The 21677-nt window shown below is 35.4% G+C and overlaps 1 protein-coding gene across 2 annotated transcripts in view; it reads right to left on the bottom strand.

Moving 5' to 3' along the window:
- Positions 1-20764, bottom strand: part of RDX (radixin) — a 35438-nt gene extending 14674 nt beyond the window's left edge. For both annotated transcript variants that reach the window (XM_088522256.1, XM_010223353.2), the window contains exons 1-9: positions 20697-20764; positions 12274-12357; positions 8093-8188; positions 5905-6179; positions 4688-4771; positions 4052-4198; positions 2488-2584; positions 1672-1835; positions 924-1054 (exon numbers count right to left, since the gene is read on the bottom strand). In XM_088522256.1, coding sequence (XP_088378382.1) covers positions 924-1054; positions 1672-1835; positions 2488-2584; positions 4052-4198; positions 4688-4771; positions 5905-6179; positions 8093-8188; positions 12274-12357; positions 20697-20708 — 1090 coding nt within the window. In that variant the 5' untranslated portion in view covers positions 20709-20764. The remainder of the gene's footprint in view (positions 1-923; positions 1055-1671; positions 1836-2487; positions 2585-4051; positions 4199-4687; positions 4772-5904; positions 6180-8092; positions 8189-12273; positions 12358-20696) is intronic.
- Positions 20765-21677: the final 913 nt, after the last annotated feature.

Genomic DNA, 21677 nt, shown 5'->3' with positions numbered 1-21677 from the left:
GGGCAGGGAAATGCAGAAACGGGACAGTCCCAAGAACTGCTCAGTGCTCCCGATGGCTCCTTCTCTGGCATCGTGTGAAACAGCACCAGGACAAACTCCTCGGAGCACTGGAGCTCCCCATCTGCCCCACTAGACCTTTAGGAGTATGAGGTCTTTGGCCAGGGTCACACAGTTGTCCCTTACAGAACTCCAAGGTTTGGGAGTCTTCTGGCTGGCTCCACTGAATCAGTTATGGATAGCAAGATTTTGAAAGCGTGGAGGTAGAACCAGAGATCTGTCCCAGGTATATGTCATTTATCAGCACTAACATAGTCAATGCTTTTCTTTATCATATCTGAAGACAATAATTATAAACAGAATACAGGAACTGATCTTTCAAGAACGTGAACTAACACTCAAGAGGAAAAAAAAAAACCACAAAAATAACAAAACGCCACACGTGGACATGAGTGTAGCAATGCAGACTCAACAAGGTGATCCAATATAAAAATAAGGATGTGTTTAGGGAGTACACAGAAGCCCATGGCCAAATTTGACCAAGCAAAGCAAAGGGAAGGAGTGGAACAAGGAACTTTCAACAGAAAAGCTAAATCTCAAAAGAAATACTTGGAATCTTTTTCTCCAACCCCATGATTTCAGCACTTCAAGCACTGCATAATATTGAGTTAAAGACTCAACTTTTACTTTATTAAAGCAAATGAAAGCCCTTGCCATATTAGAACTTTTTAAAATACACACAGCATTTATTATTAATAAAATACAACTTAAGACATAAATACATTTTTTCTTGCTATTAAAAAAAACACCCACACACTCCCCCTTCCTCCTCCCTCAAAAACAAGAGAGGATTGTGACACTGTAACAGTCAAGCAAACAAACCATTGCCGCCACATACAGCACCACCAGGACCAGCGAGAACTCACCTTTCTGAGCTTTCATTGTTTGTTCTTCTATCTGTCTCAAGCGTTCCACTAATTCTTCCTTTTCACGCTCTATTCTTTCCTTTTCCTTTTCTGCTAACTCCCTTTTTTTCTTCTCATTTTCTAATTGTGCCCTAAGAATATTAATAAAAAGGTTTTAGGCCTTGAATGGATTAAATTTTGCTCTCTTATGATTCTGATTTGCATTTATTAGTTTCACTACTAAACGAGTAAACTAAATGTTTCAGTTTAGTTAACACTGCAAACTAAAGAACCAAGTTTCTATATTTCAAAATACTGTACAAAAATATGAATGGGATGACAAGCAGCCTTAGTTATAGTTTAACCAGGTCAAATGCACAATTACAGTTGCGATTCAGATAGGGCTGACATTTTATCTAGGTTAGAAAAAGGAACTTTAAATATACAAAAGATAAGTTATGTTAATCTTCACTGAACTTGTTCTAAAGATAGACTGTACAAGTCCTTAGGAATCAGACAACACAGAACTAAGAATTAACAAAAACACCTTTATGAGAAACGACTGTATAGATATCATTAGCATTGTCGAAGCTTAAAAAAAGCTGCAGCTTTCTATTAAGACAGTTCAGCCACATCAGCCTGAAACCTGCTTACACATTACAGAGAAAAGCAGATTTATCTTCTCAAATGCTAGAATGTCTAATATACTAGGATTTCATTTTCCCAAAGGGTGTAATATTTTTGCCCATTTTATGAAAAGTTTATTTACCTTTCCAATTGTTTCTGATGTTTCTCCTCTCTAGCCTGGGCCTTCATCTGTTGCACTTCAATTGTATCAGGTTTTCTCCTCCTCATGTACAATTCATGATTTCCCATGCACAGTGCCAAAATTCGCTTATTAATTCTCAGACGGGGTGCATAAAAAACAAAATCCTAGCAAATAAAATTGCAGATTATCCATTAACCCAAAATAAACCAGTTGTGATAATACTCAAAGCATAATTGCATGCTTGCATTTGTTAAATTTAATCTTACAAGTATTTTAACCTTCTTCTGACCAATCCAATACCACAAATCCATAAATTCAGTTATTGGAAAGAACATGCAAGACAAATGTAAAATCACATCTGAATTCCCTAGGTAGAAGTTAGCAATTCTACACAGAGTAATTTACATAAACTTCAGAAAAGCAAGACTATTTCAATACAAAAGCTAACTCAGCGTTTCACCCCAGAAAGTCTCTTGAAAGACGTTGCTGCAGTATGAGCAAAAAAAAAAGTGGAAAAAAAGTTTTAACATATTACACCACAGCTTTTCAATTCATCATGAAATTAGATGCCTTTTTACGGTAGTTTAAAAAAAAAAAAAGGGGGGGGGGGGAGAAAACTTTATAGAGTATCAACCAGAATGAGAAAGGAAAAGTTGAACACACCTGAACAAAAATATTTCCTTTTGAAAAAAGGCTATTCTACCCATATGAAAAATTAGTGGCATGAACTATTTACTTGTGCCATAGTGCACGAGCAGGTCCCTTCATGTTCAGACTTTTTATACACAGAGATATACTATTTTACAGCCTACTTACAGGGGCTTTTTTGTCAATTGGCTTAATGACAAATTTTTTGTCATTAAAAGAGATGTTTCTTATTTCACTCCAAGGAAAACCAATCTTGGGCGTCAACCTTCAAAGAGAAAAAGTTCTCATTAGAAGCAGAAATATGGGTATTTTATTCAAGCCCAATAACATATAAGACTACTAATTTTTACTACTGCACTTTAAAATTACATTTAACAAACATGGTAATAGTTCAAACATACTTTAGCAGGAATTTTTACACATCATTACAGACCCAGTAAATGAATAAGCTTCATACAAGTGGCACTGCAACAAAAGACATTTCGAAATTACCATCTGCAGTTCACCTACTCATTAAGTATATGATAAACATTGCAGCCACGTACTGATTCTTTTTAAGTAACTTATTTTAAATTTAGCGAATATGATGAGCATATAATTTGAGAATACACCCAAATTACATTAGTCTTCAGTAACACTGTAGCATGGCTTAACTGTAAAATACTTATCCCTCCACTCCTTCAAGTGGAATTTCATCCCCTTTTCATTTTAGGCTGAATAAACTGAGATCAGAAAGAGTTACACTGCTGTGTCTAAAAGCATCCTTTTTTTCGCCACAGGCCTAGCATTTTTTTTCCTATTTGTATTATCTTAATACAAGAGTGTTAGCAAAACAGTTTAAATATTGATTGCCAAATATCAGGAAAGCAACAATACCAAAATCAGTAGTTCTTCCAGTGTGATTCTCTGAAAATTTCCTCCATCTTTCAGGAGTCATATTGCCATCTAATGGCAATTAAGGCTTACAGAATTTTGTTAGGAAATATAAACATCAGTAGAGAGCACGAAACTTCAGTTTAGTTAACTGCAGCTGTCTGGTGTTTGACTTTTGCTCAACTCCAAATCACTGTGAAGGTGCTGTTAACATCAAATACTATTAACAGAGCTGTCTGTAAAGGAACAAACAGTGAGTGTTCTTGTGTTTTTATGATTCTTCAAATTTTGTACTTTTCAGCTTTATCACTATTCGAGCAGAAGAGATTCTTTGATCTCTCTCCCAGGATATATGAATCATTGCTTTTCTTTCATGTCTAAAACGTTTTTTTTTTTTTTTTTTGTTACCAAAGTTTTTTCGTGCTCTAACAGCTATAATTCTAATTTCTGCTCCAAAAAAAGAAAAAAAAAAGAAAAGAAAAAAAGGAGAGACTTAATGAAATGTTGCCCAATTCACAACCACCTTCTCATCCTGATTGAATAGGAGGTCTTGAAGGAGTGAAAAGTACTAAAAGAAACCACATAAGAAATGGTTTAACTATCAAGCATCCATATTTAGCAATGCAAATTTGAATTCATACAGAACTGCTCTCCCACTGCCCTACTTAGCATCCTATTTAATGTTTACTATTCACATATTCTAGCAATTAACTTCGATCATTTTTCTATCTTTTAGATGAGAAGGTCTTTGAAAACTTTTTTGATAAATGTTATAGAAACACACAATAAGGTAGGTTATGCACGAATCTAGAATAGGATCTCCTAGGGCAGAGCACCAACAGAAACATTAGCCACTTACTTATCATCATGCTCATAAATATTCAGACCCAAAGCATCAACTCCTAGCCACAATTCAGTTCCTTTTTTATTCTTTATTTCAAAATAGTTGACTCCATACATCTCCAAATCTTGTGCAATCTTAAGGTATTCCATCATAGAATCTTCCCTGATGAAAGAAAATAGCATAATTAGTCAAAAGTGAATTGTATGAGTAAGGCAACCACAGAAAAAACAAGTGGCATTCTAGTTAGGAATGCAACCTCTCTTCTAAGAAATTCTGTGTACATTGATTCAAATACTTATATAGCTCATTACATTAATACACAAGTTCAATTCAATCACTACATTACAGCTCTACCCTGGGAGCTACGGAAATATTAAATATATTTTAGAGGTATGTAGGCAAATACAGGAAAAAAAAAAGCAGATGAGAAGCTTGCTTAACAATGACATAAGGAGCCACTAACTGAACTGCAATCTCATCAACCCTCACTTCTACTTTCACAGAAGATGGACAACTGTCTATCCCAATCTGAATAAAAGATAAAAACTTTTTCCAATCAAAAATAACCCCTACTCCCAAAACTCACACTAAGCTAAAGAACTCCAAAACCTAAAAATCTTACAGATCATGAAATGTTTTCTGCACAATTACCTTAACATCCCTCTGTGTTCTTCATGCCAGTTCTGTATTCTTTCTTCCCACTGTTCTTTTGTCAGTTTGTGCTGTTCTAAAACACTGTTAACAGAAAAAGTTACTATTCAAAACTGACAAAAAAATTTAAACTCCTGAAGATATAAGAGCAAGCTTGGTCCATGGCATAGCTTGCTTTAGTAGAAGTTGAAATGTGCCTTCCTATAAATTGCTGCTCACTTTTTAATGCAGACAGTGCGTTTAAAAAAAAAAAATCACCACCACAACCTCCCACACCTTTCAATTTCAACAAATACACACTTCAGAACAGTCTGAAGCCATTTCTTTTTTTCTTGGTATTTTATATCCTCACTATAGTAAAATCCATGTCACGCCACATGTCAACTTTCAGTAGAGTCATAAAAATATAATGCTTGAAAATGCTGGAAATTAATCTTTGTATTTACAGACACTTTTGATTTTTCATTTGTTGTAATTTGTAAGAAAATATAACACATTAGGACAAGGTAACAGACTATGCTCCCTACCCTTTGATTTCTAAAATCAGTAATTAAAGTAATTTAAGAAAAATGGATGGAACTTACTTACATTGGGCTGCAATGATGGACATATGTTTTAACCTACTCAGAACTGTCAATATATTACAGCAGTTAGGAGTCAAATGCATAATATAATTTTATTATGCTTAAAACAGAAAATACATGGGAAAAGGCATTTCACTTTTTTCTAGCGTATTCTAGCATTCCTAGAGAAACAATTTTAAGGGGCAACTAAAGGGCAACTAATCAAAGAAAAGACCATGAAAGGAAATGATATTGAAGAAATTGGCTCAGATCCCTTTCCTTCCTCTCTCAACTCAGAGAAAGAAGGATTTTCCATTCAGTCTAGTATCTTCTGCTACAAAATTTATCTGCAATAAAATTATGAATTTCACGGATTTATCATTTACCGAACTGTAAGAATATATCAAGAATTGAAGAAAAAGAGCGGATATTAAGGCAACTTAGTCTGACTCAGGAGATTTTGATTTTATTTCAGCAGAGGAAAACCTGCAGAAGTACCAGATTATTTTCTGCATTTTTGTATTGCAAAACATACACACCTTTGAGAAGACCACCAGTAAATGCACATTGGCACCTACTACTTAATTACAAGAAGTGTGCTGCAATCCAGTTATACATAGCAGACAATGCAAAATCAGGAGCAACCTCACTCACCGCTGAGGCAGAAGCCTGTCGTTGGCCAGGTAGCCCAGCTTATGGATCTCCTTATTGTAATCTCCATACTTGGACTGGACAGCATAGGAAGCCAGAAGAACTGCAGTTTCTGGTGGACAATATATTTCATCATTTAGAATAGCTTCTTTAACTTGCAGGAAGAAAAGTCTCTGAGTTATTTCCTGAATTAATTCTTCCGATACATCTTCTGGAAAAAACTTGGCCCTGAACTTAAACTGCAAAGGGTTTTCTTTCCTCACATCTTGCTGGGTTACCTGAGGGAGAGCAATGTAGAAATAAAAATTAAAAGGAGCACTAAATAGTGTGTAAAATACAGTTAGTTTAAGAGTAATAATTTCTCCAGCCCCTGTGCCCTGAAATGCAAAGCTCCCTGACAAACCCCCTTTGAAACCAACACATGATTCACATGGCACTGAACCAAGTGCACCACCAATTTGGATAAATCAGATAATTTTGCAATACTACTCAAAGATCCATTTATGTTTCTCTGTAGGCTTGTGTGAATTTGTATTTATCACAATAAAATCTGGTGAAAAAATAGGAAAGCTATACTTGCGGATGAATTACAGGAAGTTAAAAAAAAAAGGCTTTAAAAAGGTTTCTTTAACAAGAACTATTTCTTTAACACAGCTGGGAAGTTGGATTCTTTTTAAAGTCTTTGAACTATTGCACTAAATACTGCTTTGTTCTTCTTTAAAAAAAAAAAAAAAAAATTAATTTAGTTCCAGCAAGCATTTTTCTATAACGGATAAGTATTACAAACAAGACTTCTATGTAAATTTACTAAGATATAATGTGTTCATTTTGCAAGTTTTAAGAAGTTTTCTGCTCAGACTTTCAACAAAAGCTTACTTAATTCGACTCAACTTTCTGCTCTGATTATTCCTGGAAGTAGAAACATTCAAAAATTAAACTCTTTGTTAACATCAAATAACAATTATTGGCAGAAAGTACATTCAGAATAAATTTTAAAAAACACTCTCAGGCTTCCAATTCCACAAGCACTTTTGTATACAGTTTTGATTTTTTATGTATGAGCAGTCTCTCTAGAACCTCAAGGGGTGAAGTCATGCATCTGTCTGCTTGACAGGCAAGAAGTATCAAAAAATTACAAATATCATGCAAACACTTAATTAGGTACCAAGGGCAGTATCATTACTATATTCAACACTTCCAGTGTGAACATTAATAAATATTGGCACACTTCCCTTACTGGCCACCTGCTTCTGGTTTATATATTCCATATTTCACTTTAACTTCACAAGTGAAATGGTTAAAGTTTTTTTTGAATAATGATTTTTATTCTTGCCATAATAAAGCTGTATTTTCTGTATCCATTCTATGATTTGTAATCAATCCTATCTGTATTTGATACAAATGTTAAAATAATAACTTACAAGCTACACAAGTTTATGTCACTTTTTTGGTCAAAAAACAAAACGAAAAAGAAAACACACACACATTGTTACCTTATAACCTTTTTCTAAATAAAGAAATGACTTTTTTTTGATGTCCAGAACTTTGGATATTAAGAAATTAAGGAAATTGGCATACACTTGCTGGTCCCCTACACGCAACTTAAATTATTTGTTAAAGGCTCTATAGAGCAGTGTATATATATATATATATATATATATATATATAAAATTGTATAATTACAATTATATTTATATATAAATGTATATTTTTTAAAAAATGATGCACCCAAAGCTGCATTCAGAAGTCCTACAAGCTATCTATTAGATGCCACCTATACAAAGGGTTAGAAGCCTATTTATGGATGGCTTGTTCAAAAATACATGGTTACAGGTAGCAGAGGTTTAGGAACATGCCTAATACTCTTTTCCTTCTTCTGAAACTCTCTTGTTCCATTCCATTTTACTATATGAAAACAGGCCCATATGAATGAAGTTTTTCTAATGTACACATTAGCACACTACTGGTAATGCAGAAAACCTCTTTCTCGGCCCAATTCAACGTTGATGCATCTTTGCAGTAGGACTGTGCTCCTTTCCAGCTAATCAAGCTGAAGACTATTCTGCCATTTGAAATACAACAGTAAGAAGCAACTTTTCAGGTGAATCTGAAATCAGACATCTCTCACATACAACATTAAAGCCTTTATATTTTTAGATCGTATACTTTTCTAAATGTACGGAATCATTACCTTTTTATTAAGCTTTAGCCAAGTTGAATAGCCTTTGCTGTCCACATACTGCAGCCCAAAAAACCAGACCTCACGAAGACCAACAGTTTTCACCACCTAAAAATAAACAATCCACAGTTACCTATGATCACTATAACAATCTTTTATGATAGTTAACCTTTAGAAACCATCTGAAACAAGAATATTTTGAAACATAAACTATAAAATAATAATAAAACACCAGGTCCAGAAGAGTATTCACTTAAAAGTTCCAAATAAATTCAAACACAAGGTTGCCAAATTTTCCATCGCATTGTGCGACTTACTGCAGAAGTCCAACTCAGCACCTGGGGAGCACAAGATAAGAAACATGATGCTGATCTTTAAGATCAGCTCTGGGAACTGCCTGAACACATACAGACAAGTGAGTCCACTTTAAATACAGCCAGCACAGCTGTAACAATGGATAAAATTTGTGGACTTGTAGATGTAACGAGGAAGAATCACCTCCTTCAAGTATTTGAGGCTTCTTCTAAGAGTCAGTGATAAAAGGGATAAGGATGATCCAGTTGATAAATTGGATACGGATTTCCTACAGAATAACTGGTTAGGTTTTTACAAAAATAAATAAACGAAAATCCTCAAATAAAGGGAGAGCCTTTTTATGGGTAAACCAATTAAAGAGTTAAAGAAAACAGGAGAAATAGGAACACGCTTCCAGCTTCTCAGAGCAGCAGAGCAGTTACTGCACGTTCAACCACTATGGAACTTTTATAAGGGACTTCTATAAATACTTTAAAAAAATTAAAAATGGCATGACAAAATTTTCTGTCTTTCAGAAAATTTACTTTTAGAAAAGATATCTGAATGAACAATAACAAGGAGGATGAGCTTCAATAATGATTAAGTTTACTGAAAAAAATCTGTACTTCAAGAAATAAAAACAAAACAAAACCTTAATGTTAACAAGCGAGATCTTGCAGTATAAGAAAATCTAACAATGCTGCTGTATTGCTGTATAAATCAATGGTATTCCCAGATCTCTAATACTACACACAGACTGCCCATATCCCCTCAGAAGGATGCTGCATTACTGGAGGCAACTGAAAAATACTGAAAAGATTGATCAGCAACAAGGAACATCTCCTTCATTGAGAAAAACAGAGCTAATGCTACGGACAGAAATGAAGAGGGAAAACCATGATACAGATCTATAAAACCTGCATGTCATATTCAAGGAAAATAGAGAGTGATTATTCATTATTTGTCATAATGAAAGTATTAAGAGAATCAAGTAAAATCATTAGACAGCAAGTTCAAAACAAAGAAGCACTTTTACTACACAGAATACAATGAAATTGTAGAACTATGTGCAGACTTTTGCATAGTTAAAGTGGATTGAATAAACAATTTATCAGAAAAGTCCAACAAGGATAATTGTAAGTTTTGGCTCTGAAAGATCCAGTATGGTAGTACTTACGTACGGGCTCAGGTTGAACCATGCTGGCAAGCTGGTTATTCAGATGCATGTGAAGTAAATAGAATTTACACATAGATCCTCCTCCACTTTAAAGTAGTACTATCGGATTGCAAAATTAAGATTTTGAAAATTAGCAAATGTCACAGTTAAAGCTCTGCAAACTTACTTACGAGACATGTATTATGTCTCAACAACCAAAGAGAAACACCCCTTTCTCCTCCTGTCCCCTTATTTAGGGCTTCAGTAGCTGATTCCAAGAATGCTTCCTCTTCTTCACTGTGTGGTTGTACCAGACAAGCCCTGGTACTTAACCAAGGCTCCAAGCTGCAGCTCAAGCTGGTTAGAAATGCAGATGCTCAACTACCCTGCCCATAAGGTGTAACTTGATATCAAGGAGACAACCCTCACATCTTTGCTGAACACGAACTGCACTAAACCAGCAGTTCAGATGCTCACTGCTAAGACCTTGCAAGGAAAACAATCTCCCAACACCATCACCAAACTGTGAATCCCAGGATTCTTTCCCTCCTGGGGACTGTTAAAGATGAGAAACTGGTTAACTAAAAGGGCACAGATCCCCACTTGTACATTCTAATCTACAACAGAATGGATCAAGGAGACTAATGATAAGTAGGTTAAATAACTAAAATAGTAGGACTTAGAAAAAAAATAAATAAAAAAACTGATTTTGTGCAATAAACAAGAACTTCACCGAGTTTCACAGGAGAAGAGAAAAAGCCACAGACATGAGAAGCATGTCTTGACTGCTAGCAGATGGAAAGGATAAGAAAACACTCTGAACAGGAAAAAAACAACTTCAGAAAACATCAGTTAAAAGCTGGAAGCAACTATTGACTGGGAAAAGGAAGAACTGTTCACAAAACTGTAGAGAAATGCTACGTAACAGCTGAAATAATGGATAGGTTATTTTCCGTAAGCAATAACTAACAAGGCTGCTGACATATCCACCATCTCTGCACCAACCCTGAAAACAAACCCAGTGAATAACTTTGCTACTGGGTTCTTACTGTAGGGAAATAGAGTAACTTTTGTCCAAAAATTTCATGCCACTTAGGCAATACAGTTCAGCTCTTAGTGTTACTCTATGGAACTCACACACAGAGAAAAGGTTAGGCAGAAAATGCTTCTCCCCTCACGCACGACTATGCTGGCTGATTTTGTCCGACCTTATAATTTTTTTTTTCCTCTTTTCTCAAGAGGATGCTTGCAAGAGCCACATAGTGAATTGAGAAACACAGGTGATGAAAGCATGAAACATGGAGAGAAAAAGAATTCAAAACTATCTTTATTCTCCATTTGTGAAAGCTCCAGTTTGGATGAAATCGATTACTTGGGCACAAGACATTACAGAGCAGAATGTCACCCCACCCAACACTGCATGGCTAAAGATAGCAAAGGTTGGCAGGACAGAAGGAGCAGCTCGAGGCTCTGGTGCCACACAGTAGCACGCTTTTGACCCGATGGTGCTGCTGGTGAGACAAAAAGCAAGTTGTTCACATTTCTACACTTGACAGTTGCCTGTGGCCTTTTCTTCAAGGAGACTCAGTAGCCATGAAGGATCAAGGCAGCACTGTGCATCCGCCTAGAAGCAACAGCCTCTACTCTTGTGGAGAGACTGAGGATACACTGCTACTGATGGAGGTGGGAAGGGGTACAAACCAAACATTCATTTCAAAAAAAGAAAAACAAACAAAAATAAGAACTAAAATAAAAAGCTCAGGGTTACCCCCCCCAAGAAAGAGATTTTTCAGTTGATTTAAACGCCTTTTTCAGTACTAAAGGCACTTAAATGACCCATTAAGTGTGTCATCTTCTTTAAATATTCAACATTACCTACTTTGAGCATCTACAGTGTCTACAGTGGAGAGGATAGAAATGACAGTTCAACAAAAAAAATTGTTCATTATATAGTTAAACAATTTTAAAGTAGTAATTTGGAATACTTCCATATTTACAACTGAATACATGCATTACGGACCTTGTATCAAGTATTTACTAGTTACTAGAGGGATAAAAGAAATGGCACAACGACAAGTCTTCGCTCTTTATATTTCTAGAACACTATATAACCCGGATCAAAGAAAGTTATTTCAAGATTCTGATTTCTACAATTACATGAAATTGATAGGAAAACAACCTTTAGAAGAAATTACTTATTCGACCCATTTAAGTGAATTAAGATGAAAGCACAGCCAAGTGAGAAAATGTAGCTCTGACAGGTCTGCAATCCCTAAGCACATTAAAATCTAAGGACATTACTTTTCAGATATTTAGGAATGGAAGTATCTGTGGCTTCTATTCTTGGACAAAAGATAACAACTCTCTTCATTGAATTTTCTTCCTCACATTTGTTATTTGACAATACTGAAGGTGACAGGAATTTCTTACACATGCACTTCTCACAGTTTTGTTGCAGTTTTAAGTACATTGTGATTAGAGACTTTTTAAAAAAAAAAAAAAAAACATTACTTTCATAGCAGTTCCACACGATTCAACTGAGACCTCACTGTGCATCTTTTTAAAGCTATCATTATTTTTAAGACACTCCATTAGAATTGATAATGAAGGTCAAACAAAAGGACTACATAACTCACATAATGTAATGGAAACAATGAAAACCTAGACAAAACCCAAAACTTTATCAAACTATGCCTATGTGTGTACATATGCGTAAATATAACATATTGAACACCCAAGTTACCTGATCAAAGAGCTGCTTGCCTGTTGTATTGGGCTGGATGGCAAATTCCAACTCTGCATCCATTGTGGTAACTCTCACATTGATCTGCAGAAAATAAACATTTAGATCATATTGTGACAGTGTAATTGTTTCCTACACTGTGATTATCTTTGTAAGAAAGGGCATGCAAGAGGCAACTTCAACAATTGTGATGGTCTTTACACATACAGAAGACAACAAACAGAAAAATGTGAATCTAAAAAAGTAATAAAAAACCACGCAAACAACAACAAAAACTCTTCTCTTTTTTAACATTGTTTTTGAAAGTCAATCCACGAAAAAAGACTAGAACTGATTTAATGAAATGACTAACGTGGCCACTAAGATTCATCAAAGCATTCACTGTAGCAAAGCATTCACTATATTCATTGTAGTAGGTTTTGCCTCCCAAACTTGTGTAAAAGGAAGGTTGAAGCCACATGCATTGTCATTTCAAGGTATTTGTATTTGGCAATAATAAAAACAAACACCACCACCACACGCAGCCTGCTGTCCTGGCATTTCCAAGATTTGGAGGCCCAGCTCTTTTGAAGGAAATGGAATAGAGCTTACAGGCTTCAGGACAGAATAACAGCAGATTTTCACCACTGGAGAGACTACAGAATAATACCACTTAAACTATATGCACCTTTCCTCTCTCTCCACCCCCTGCAAAATCAAATCACTGTCATTTAATGGACTTGCCCACTCTTGTGAAATAAAAAATCGTTTTCTAGATGATTCTCAATAGCCACAGTTTCCATTTGCCTCAAAACAAGTGGTCAGATTCACCAGGTGGTATCTCCAAAAATCACTTCAACTGGTCTACATAGAAGTGAAAACTGTGATGAGAGCCAAGTATTAAACACAGAATGGTCCTGCATTCCTATTGCCATGTTTTATTTATCTTTAGAGTATAAAAGGTTAACATCAATTTTACTTTGCTACAAATGAAAAGTCAGAAACATGACATTTCACCAAATTTAAGGCACACACAAATATATTGCTAGTTCTCTGTGTACCATAAAATATGGAACAGGAGTAAATTAGGCCTTGCACTGGAAGTACTTCTACCACTTCACCTGCTTCTCCATAAAGGCGTTTTCTAATAACTACTCCTTAACTTTTCTGTTTGGTGAAATCCTTTGAAAAGCAAGCATGGAAAAGGTTCAGTAAGACAAAACACAGCTCAAAGGTGTGAAAGAGAAAAGTAGATGGACGTTTGTCCCTGTCTAACACTTAAAACTTGTTCACTCCTGTCTTTAGTGTCAAGGTAAATAACTTTGGGCATGGGCTGGATATAAGAGACAAGAGTAGCAGGAGTTGGAGAACCTCTAGGTTATAGACCTGCAAACAACGATGATAGCAAGGTTGAACAAACTTGTGTGCTAATGTGTGTGCAAACACTGATAAAGAACAAGAGTTGAAGGCTTTGGAGGAAAAGATAGTGAACTTTTATTACCAAAAAAAATTAAGGGATATGTGGAGAGAAGAGCTGTTTTCTCTAGATTCACCTCCCTCACGTCCAAAGGAGAAAATATCTCATTTAAAATTTTAAGTCTACCTCACTGAACTGGTTCACAGAGCAGTTGTCCTTTAATTAAAAAATTTTTAAGCAGTTCAGTATGCAACTCCAAAAAGTAAAACAGTTTTACAACAGCTAAAATAAAGAGAAATAAGGCTATAATGTAACTTTACTAAATGTCAAAGCACTGTTATGTAACAGCAGCATTGCTAAAAAGGCAGCAAGTGCCACAGGAGCACTGCAAAGCAAAGGAAGTTAAACTAGCAGCAGACTTCTTAAAACTTCAGCAAAAAAGAAAAAAAGAAAAAAAAAGAAAAATCTAATTTCAAATATCATCTTCTAAAAATGGGCTAACTAAAATACTCAACCGAATAATAACAGATGTGATATGGAGGCAAAACTAACCACCAATTGTATAGGTTGGAAGCTGCTACAGACACAGGCAGAAGGCTCTAACACCTGCAGCTGGGACAGGTACCAACACACACTGAGGGCGCACGGTCACTTCCAAGCACCCCACTACATCTTGGTCTCTGAACTTCTGCAAATGTAAATGCCGCGTGATGTAAATGTTAGTAACAGGGTGATTACTAGTCAGTTCTATTAAGAAAGTCTCAAATAAAAGGGATAACATGCTACCCTTTATGATACCTCTGAAAGACTCAAACAGGTAATACTGCTCTTGATTAAAGTGTATCGTTCACCTCCTCAGGATATTCAGACGCATTTAAATTGTAGCATACAAATACTGAGCTTCCACAGCTCTATAGCTTCTTGCTACAAAGCTGCAGTTATTTTTGGGCATGGAAAATAAAGTTACTTTTGACAGAACCTGGGACCGAACCCAGAAGGGTTACTTATCCAGCCCAAATCTGGCTCACACAGCACTCAAATCTATGTTCTCAGTTACGTTTTATTTAGCAGGATAAAGCTAACAATGCGTTTTAAGGAAAGTAATGGGGAATGTACAGACTTGTCTAGAAAACAGTCACACGAGAGGCTCCCACTGAGTAAACAAGGCACAGAACTGAGGAAGTGCAGGAAGAGAAGGATGTCCCATGTGGGCGCTGGATGGAAACTGGTGTCATCTACTGCTTCCAGCTACATGGAACCAGCCTCCTAACAGAGCCCTAAGGGAGAATCATCCAAACCAGAAATTACAAAGATACTAACCTGGACCTACTTGCTCCGTACTAATTTTATCACATAAATACTGCAACACAAACGATCTCCCCTATAATTTCCTCTAGCAAATACTGGAAGGCTACCATCACTCATACCACAAGACTCATTTTATGGCAACTTTTCAATTTTACTTGTCCTCTGTCTTCAGAGATCACCACAAAACATTAAGACAGACCTGGGGAACTGCTGCAGCTTGTTTGGTACATTCATTGGGTATATTTAGATGTAACTTTGCTCCCAGAGCAGATGCTTTCTCAATTCAACTCTCTAAAGGGTTCTACAAATTCGCAAGCATGTTTGAGCAAATATTCTTTTTTAAAAGTTAAAAACTGACCATTCCCAAAGGATATTTTTGATTCTGCAATCTAATAATTTATTGGATTCATGATCGGTTTAGTGTGACATGGTGGTCATAGCTGGGAAATACTGAGAAAGGTTTTGGGTTTAGAAACTGAGCAATGTCGACTTCGCCAGAGGATTCACAAAAATACCATGACAACTGCTTCTGTGTCATCATATGTTAAATTATATGAACAAATCATTTAGAATACCACAGACTACATTATAAGGCTGTGATGAAGAAAAATGAAAGTGGGAGTCAACGAGTTATTCTACAGAATTTCAAGAAATTCTATGTTCTGAAAGAAAGATAATTCTTAGCACTATATATTTTCTTTGGCTGGCTACTTCGAAGAGTCAATTTTATAAACAAGGACACCATAAGAATGTATAAAGTATACCATGAAGGTCAATATAGCACAAGTTCTGCTGGAGATTTATGAAAACCATATAGCAAAGCTCTCCGTTAGAACAGGAAATCCAGGTAGCTCATAGTTTTAAAGTAACTGATTAGTTCAGTTTAACTGATCTATCGTTAACAGCAACTCTACTGCTAGACAAGTGACCAGGGACAAGAAACTTTTTCCCTCTGTCATGCATTACAACCCTTGTCTAATAACTATATTTTGCCTCTTAGCATTAGAAGCAGTGGTTTCAGTTTATCTTTGTTTTATTAAACTTGCTTCCAAACACTTAAGGCACCGTAAAGTCAAGGGGTGTGTATATATGCATATATTTTGATTATTCGTTGTGAAGGAAGCAACCAACGTTTTGATGACAGAGGCCAATCATGTGAGCTGAGACAAACCCCTCATATCCTAAAATACTTAATATGAATATTTATAAAAAGCAATCAAAGCATTATATCTATAACAATTTATCAAAATCAACAAAGAATAAGGCAGAGCAGCTGAACAAGCAGATCTGAAACAGCAATTTCCATATGCACATATTAAATCGATACATTTATATGGCAGTTATTTTTGTTGTATATTTTCAGTGCTTTAAGGACTTTAAAAATATGTCTGCACTTCCTTGTAGTACCTAGCTTCAATCTTGCACAATTTAATGGGACATTACACATTCATCACATTAACTTTTGGGTCTCTCCTCAATGTTGGACATGTTCTTTAGAATATGCACAAAAATACTGTTTAGCTTAATTGTCTAGTATTAAATAACTTCATCCTATTAAAGAGGAACAGTTACTGTAGCTTAGTCATAGGCTGCAGAGATTACTTGTAGCACTTCAGTTTTCATTACGAAGCCCCAAACTGCATCATTACCAATATGTAGGAGAAAAAATAAAATACAAAATAAAGGATTTAACCTGAAAAAAAAAGATTTCAGTAGCTTTGCTTTGTTTCAATAAACACAGTATTAATCACTTGTAAAGGCATAGGAACTAGCCTTATTCCAATTTATAATAAAATTACATATAGCAAAAAAGTTCCTTTCAAGAGCTCGTTCCCAATAGTTTAGCTGCCCACTGCCTATATTATACTTATATATTAACTTATTTGTATTAAGGAATAGCAGCATATTGCTCTCACGGCTCTACACAGTGCACAAACATGCACCAACCTTGATGCACGTATGTGAAGAGATGCAACAAAGAAAAAAGAACAAGATAAGGAAACAGTAAGAATTAAACAGCATTAGGTATTGAAGGCTACAGAGTAACAGCATGTGCATTTTGCCAGCAGTCAAGTCAAAGGAAAATAGTTCTCAAAGCAGTTATCAGATTTCCATTTATACTGTAGAAAAAAAATCATAGTCAAACTGTAATTCAAATATTGCACTATGTTTCTGAAAGAATTTCCTGTAAAATAAGAGCATTTCAGTAAGTTTATAGTGCCCTTTCACTACTTTACAGAGTTAATTTTATAAATAATATTTTTAATGTACATATTGTTCTACAATTACTTCTTCTGGACAAAAAACATCCTAAAATATGCTGAAGAATTAAGAACTTTTTGTAAATTTCAGTCACTTGGACATTTAGGTCTGCTACTACCTGAATGGTTTCTCTTTCATGCCTTTGAGTATGATAGGAAAACACTCAAAACTACCAGCAAAAATAGTTGATAATTTTAACTCCTTTTACACCTTCTAAATGCAACCAATATTTCACTCAATTAAATGTAATCTTCTTAGCCTATGAAATGATTAACAGTTATGTAACTAATGGTACCTAATTTTAGCCTCCATACTTCTATTTTTGGTGATGATCTGAGAGAACAGCATACATCTGAGAAACATTTTGTATCATTTAGGAAAAAAAAATAAGATTCACCAAAAAGGCTGTTCTTCAGTGAGCACAGAACTAAACACTTAAAAATACCACCTAATTAGTAGCTTCAGCTTTGTCTACAGCAATAAAGACCTAATTAAATACTGAGCACTATAAAAAAAGATAGATCACAACAGAAGCTAAATGATACTTAATCTTATACTGCCAGGTAGGAATGAGACCAGTAAAGACTTGAACTATTTTGATGTTTTGTTTTAAAAGGCAGGAGAGATGGAAAGTCGCTTTATTCTCAATAAAGACAAAACGTTATTTTCTATTGAAGCAAATTAAGTGATGCCTCAAAAAAGAGATTTCTTTTTTTCTGATTTTTTTTTATTACACTAAGGTCTCAAGACAATATTTAAGTCACTTTGCCTCTTTCCAAAACAAGCTTTTCACTCAAGCTGTGTAACCTAGTAGCTTGTAGCAGACAAAAATCCAAACATGTAAGAACAGCGAACTTTTACTATCACTCAAAGTATCACTTCTAGTGTCACGACCCTTATTTCAGGAGACAACTTAACTTCTGGAAAATGTAAAATACCCTACTGAATTTGAAAGTAAAGATAAGGCCCTTTAACAGTCTCCATTCACTCAGCTTCGAAGTGAAAACAGTGAAAAATATATCTATTCTAGTGATTTTCCCGTGATTCAGTGTCAATTTAAACCAATCTATGACTTCATTATCTGTTATTCATATCAAAATACATCTTTATTCTAAACCGTGGAGAGATTATTTACTGTTACATTGCTCAGGTGCAAATACTTTAAGAGTAGCCAATTTTTCAAAAATCAGCAGGATAATTTTTACGACATTTGGAGGAAAAAAACCTTTGTTTTTAGGTTAAAAGACCTCTAAAAATACCTCTGGAGAACATAGACTATTTTACTGCACAGATTAAAAAAAAAAAAAAAGAGTTAAAATGCAAGCAGTTTCTGGACAAGAAGTACCTTTGGCTGTTACAGGTTGTCTTTGAAGACAATTAGCAAGAGCTGAAATGAGTACGTGCAGCAAGAGCCCTTCTCTGGCCCATGCTATCAAACCCTAGCAGAAGAGCAAGGCCCAAAGAACAGTTCCAAATGCACTAAACAAAACCAATGACTAGGCTCTTACTGTCATGAAAATACACAAAAAGCTTCAAAAAAGTCTACCATTTAAGAAGCAATCAGAGCAAAAGCTGATTTCTGAGTTCAGCAGCTCATAGGTATGGTCAATGAATCATTTGGCATGTATGCTACTACTTCATTTACAAATGAATGATTACAAGTAAGTACAACAACTTGGAGTTTATGGGGGGAGGGGGCAGAATGCATATAAGATATTTTCGAGGGAAAAAAAAAAATCAATTTCTTAATAGTTCCTTTCACCTGTTTTTTTCCCTCCTTCAATCTCCCATGTCGCTTGGTCACCAGGAAGAAAAACACAAAATACAAAAGCTCTTATATAAAGCCTCTCATAAATGAAACACTTGGCATGAGTCCAGCTTCTTTCCTGAGATCTGGTAGCTAATTTCCATTCCTAAAGTAGATTGTGCCCCCCACCACTTTCTGCAATCTCAGTTCTGAGCAGACTGCTTCTCTTCTGAGTCATTCCAGAGCTACATTTGCTGTAGCTCTCTTGGGTGCCTAAAGCAGAGGGAATGCTGCCTGCCTAAAGTTTTGAGCTTCTGACTCCATAGGCTAAAAAGGGGCAGCCTAAGGCTCCCTCTTCTTCTAGTGATTCCTTTTATGCTTTCATTAGTCTGTATATGAGGGGATGATTTGGGGGCTCTCAGAACCACACAGCCTCCTAGTAACTTTCCTTATTTTTAAAATACATTTTTCCTGTTGAGAAACTCTATTAAGGGCATCACCCAATTAACATGGCCAGGAGTCAAAGGTCAGAAAATAGTATGGTGCTAATCCATTTTTCTACACTTAAAAAGTCCAACTTTCTTTAGGAAGTGGGCAGGATGTGAAACTATTTTGAGTTTCATAAAATGCAAGCATATTGACCCCATTCAGGAGGAGAAAAAATAAAATCACAGAAAAAGTGACATGGTCAGTGTCAGCCACGAGATGAAAACTCAGAACAGAACTTCGTCCTGGGATAGTCCTGGGATGTTATTCATCAAGCTGTACCATTTCCAAATATAGGCATGGAATACTGCCTATTTACATAGGTAATTTTTGATTAATAACAAAAATCTTATATGTTTGCAAGCCCACACTATACAAGCTATGTGTACACATACACGTTTATGATTAGGAAGAGGGCAATATGTTACTGAGCTGCAAAATCAGTAAACAACAAAACCTTGACAGCTACTCCATAAATCACATCAACTCTGTAAAAATCATCTTCAACTAAGTTCCCCCCTTTCAAATCCTTCATTCATGGCATTTAAGAGGAAAAAACTACCAAAAATTCACTGAACATGTGGTAAATGAAATCGAGTTCTTTGTTTTACACCAATGGCAGAAAAATCAAGTGGCAGAATAATAACTTCCTTAAAGAAATTATAAAACAAATATTGAAACAGAAGTCAGATAGAAAACACATTAACCCTTATCTCAGACTAGAAGCGAATGGGAGATGACAAAAATGCTTGTTTCCTTCCTGCCCTCTAGATTATATCTTTTAACATGGTTAAACTACCACCTAAATTAGCCCTGTATGTACTCATTACATGTATGCTGCCTTTCCCTGCCAAATCCTACAGCAAATCCTTCCATTGACTCTACCAGACGTTGAGTCAGGCTCAAAGTATGTCCCCATTAACCACTGTATATCATCTCATCTCAAAATCAACAATTCTTGAAAAGCCACTCTTCCTGACAGCCAAACGGTGAGCATTATGGTGAGTACCGGCCACCCCTACCTGCACTGCACACAACTCCCTGCTGTGCCAGTATTTCTTGACCTTTTCTTCACGCATGGTACTAAACGCCTTGAGCTCCAGATACATGCATTTGAGCAGGTCTCATGAAATCTACTAATGGGAGAGTCAAAAAACATTAGAGCCAATCACCTCCAAAGGGTAAAAAGCCTGTTAAATTCTAGGTAAGAAAATAGCTACTTACTGGTTTCGGCATTTTTGTCGTTTTCTTTACAATCTCTTGTTAAATAAAGCCTTCTACAAACTGTTTGTCCCCTTCTGTTAAAAAGAAATATAAAAGGGTTGTTTTAAAATTATTCACAACAGAGTTCATGTACATGACAGCATAAAGTACAAATTCCAAAGCAGATAAGCAAGTGTTCTACATGTACAAAATACCCCTGAGTAGATAACATCAATATAAAGCAACAAAGTAATTCAGTACCAGAAGCTACAGATATCTAGAAAGTTCTGTTCCCTCTCGTTTTATTAGAATACTATTATAGTAATGTTAGAATAGAGACAAGTCCCCCAAATGCTACACATTCCTTTAAAAACTTTCACTGTTACGTTACTTGAGAAAATTTGGCAAATTTGTATAAGGAAATACAAAACTGCAGTTTAATCTGTCAATTCCACTCCAAATTTAAGTATCATGAAAATGAAGGAGTAACATGATCTTTAAAATCTAAATTGTATTTCATGCCTATTAAAGCATCCAGTTAACTTAAAGAATGTACAATGTACTATTTTTTTTCTCTGAAGGGAAGAAAAATCCAAGTACACCATTAGAGTAAAAAAAAAAAAAAAAAAAAAGAAAGAAAATTTGCTTTGCTTAATAAATAGAACTATTTGTCCCCCTCCCCCCTTCTTTTTAAACAAAAGGCTACAACCTTTAGCTGCCTGGTAACAGAAATGTTTACTATTCTATTCTGCAAGCTCAAAATAATTATTTTCAAGGTATAAAAACCTCTGTTTGCAGTTTTGTTGGCAGACAGCATCCTTTCTCTGTGCAATACAGCCTGAGAAAGAAAAATGCAGCTATTCACTTTCTTGGCCATTTTTAAAGTAATGATTTTTATGACTTGGACCTTTTGCTAGTTTGCAAAGAGTACCAAAAGTGGCATTATCTGCAAAAATAATACTGACCAGAAAAAGTTACACTAGGAAAAAAAAAGAGAAAAAG

Source organism: Tinamus guttatus, unplaced genomic scaffold (genome assembly GCF_059628265.1).
Source record: "Tinamus guttatus ecotype Peru unplaced genomic scaffold, ASM5962826v1 Tinamus_guttatus_pri_ptg000150l, whole genome shotgun sequence".
NCBI classification, from domain to species: domain Eukaryota; kingdom Metazoa; phylum Chordata; class Aves; order Tinamiformes; family Tinamidae; genus Tinamus; species Tinamus guttatus.
The sequence above is the reverse complement of the archived record's forward strand: the minus strand, read 5'-3'. Positions and strand labels throughout refer to the sequence as shown.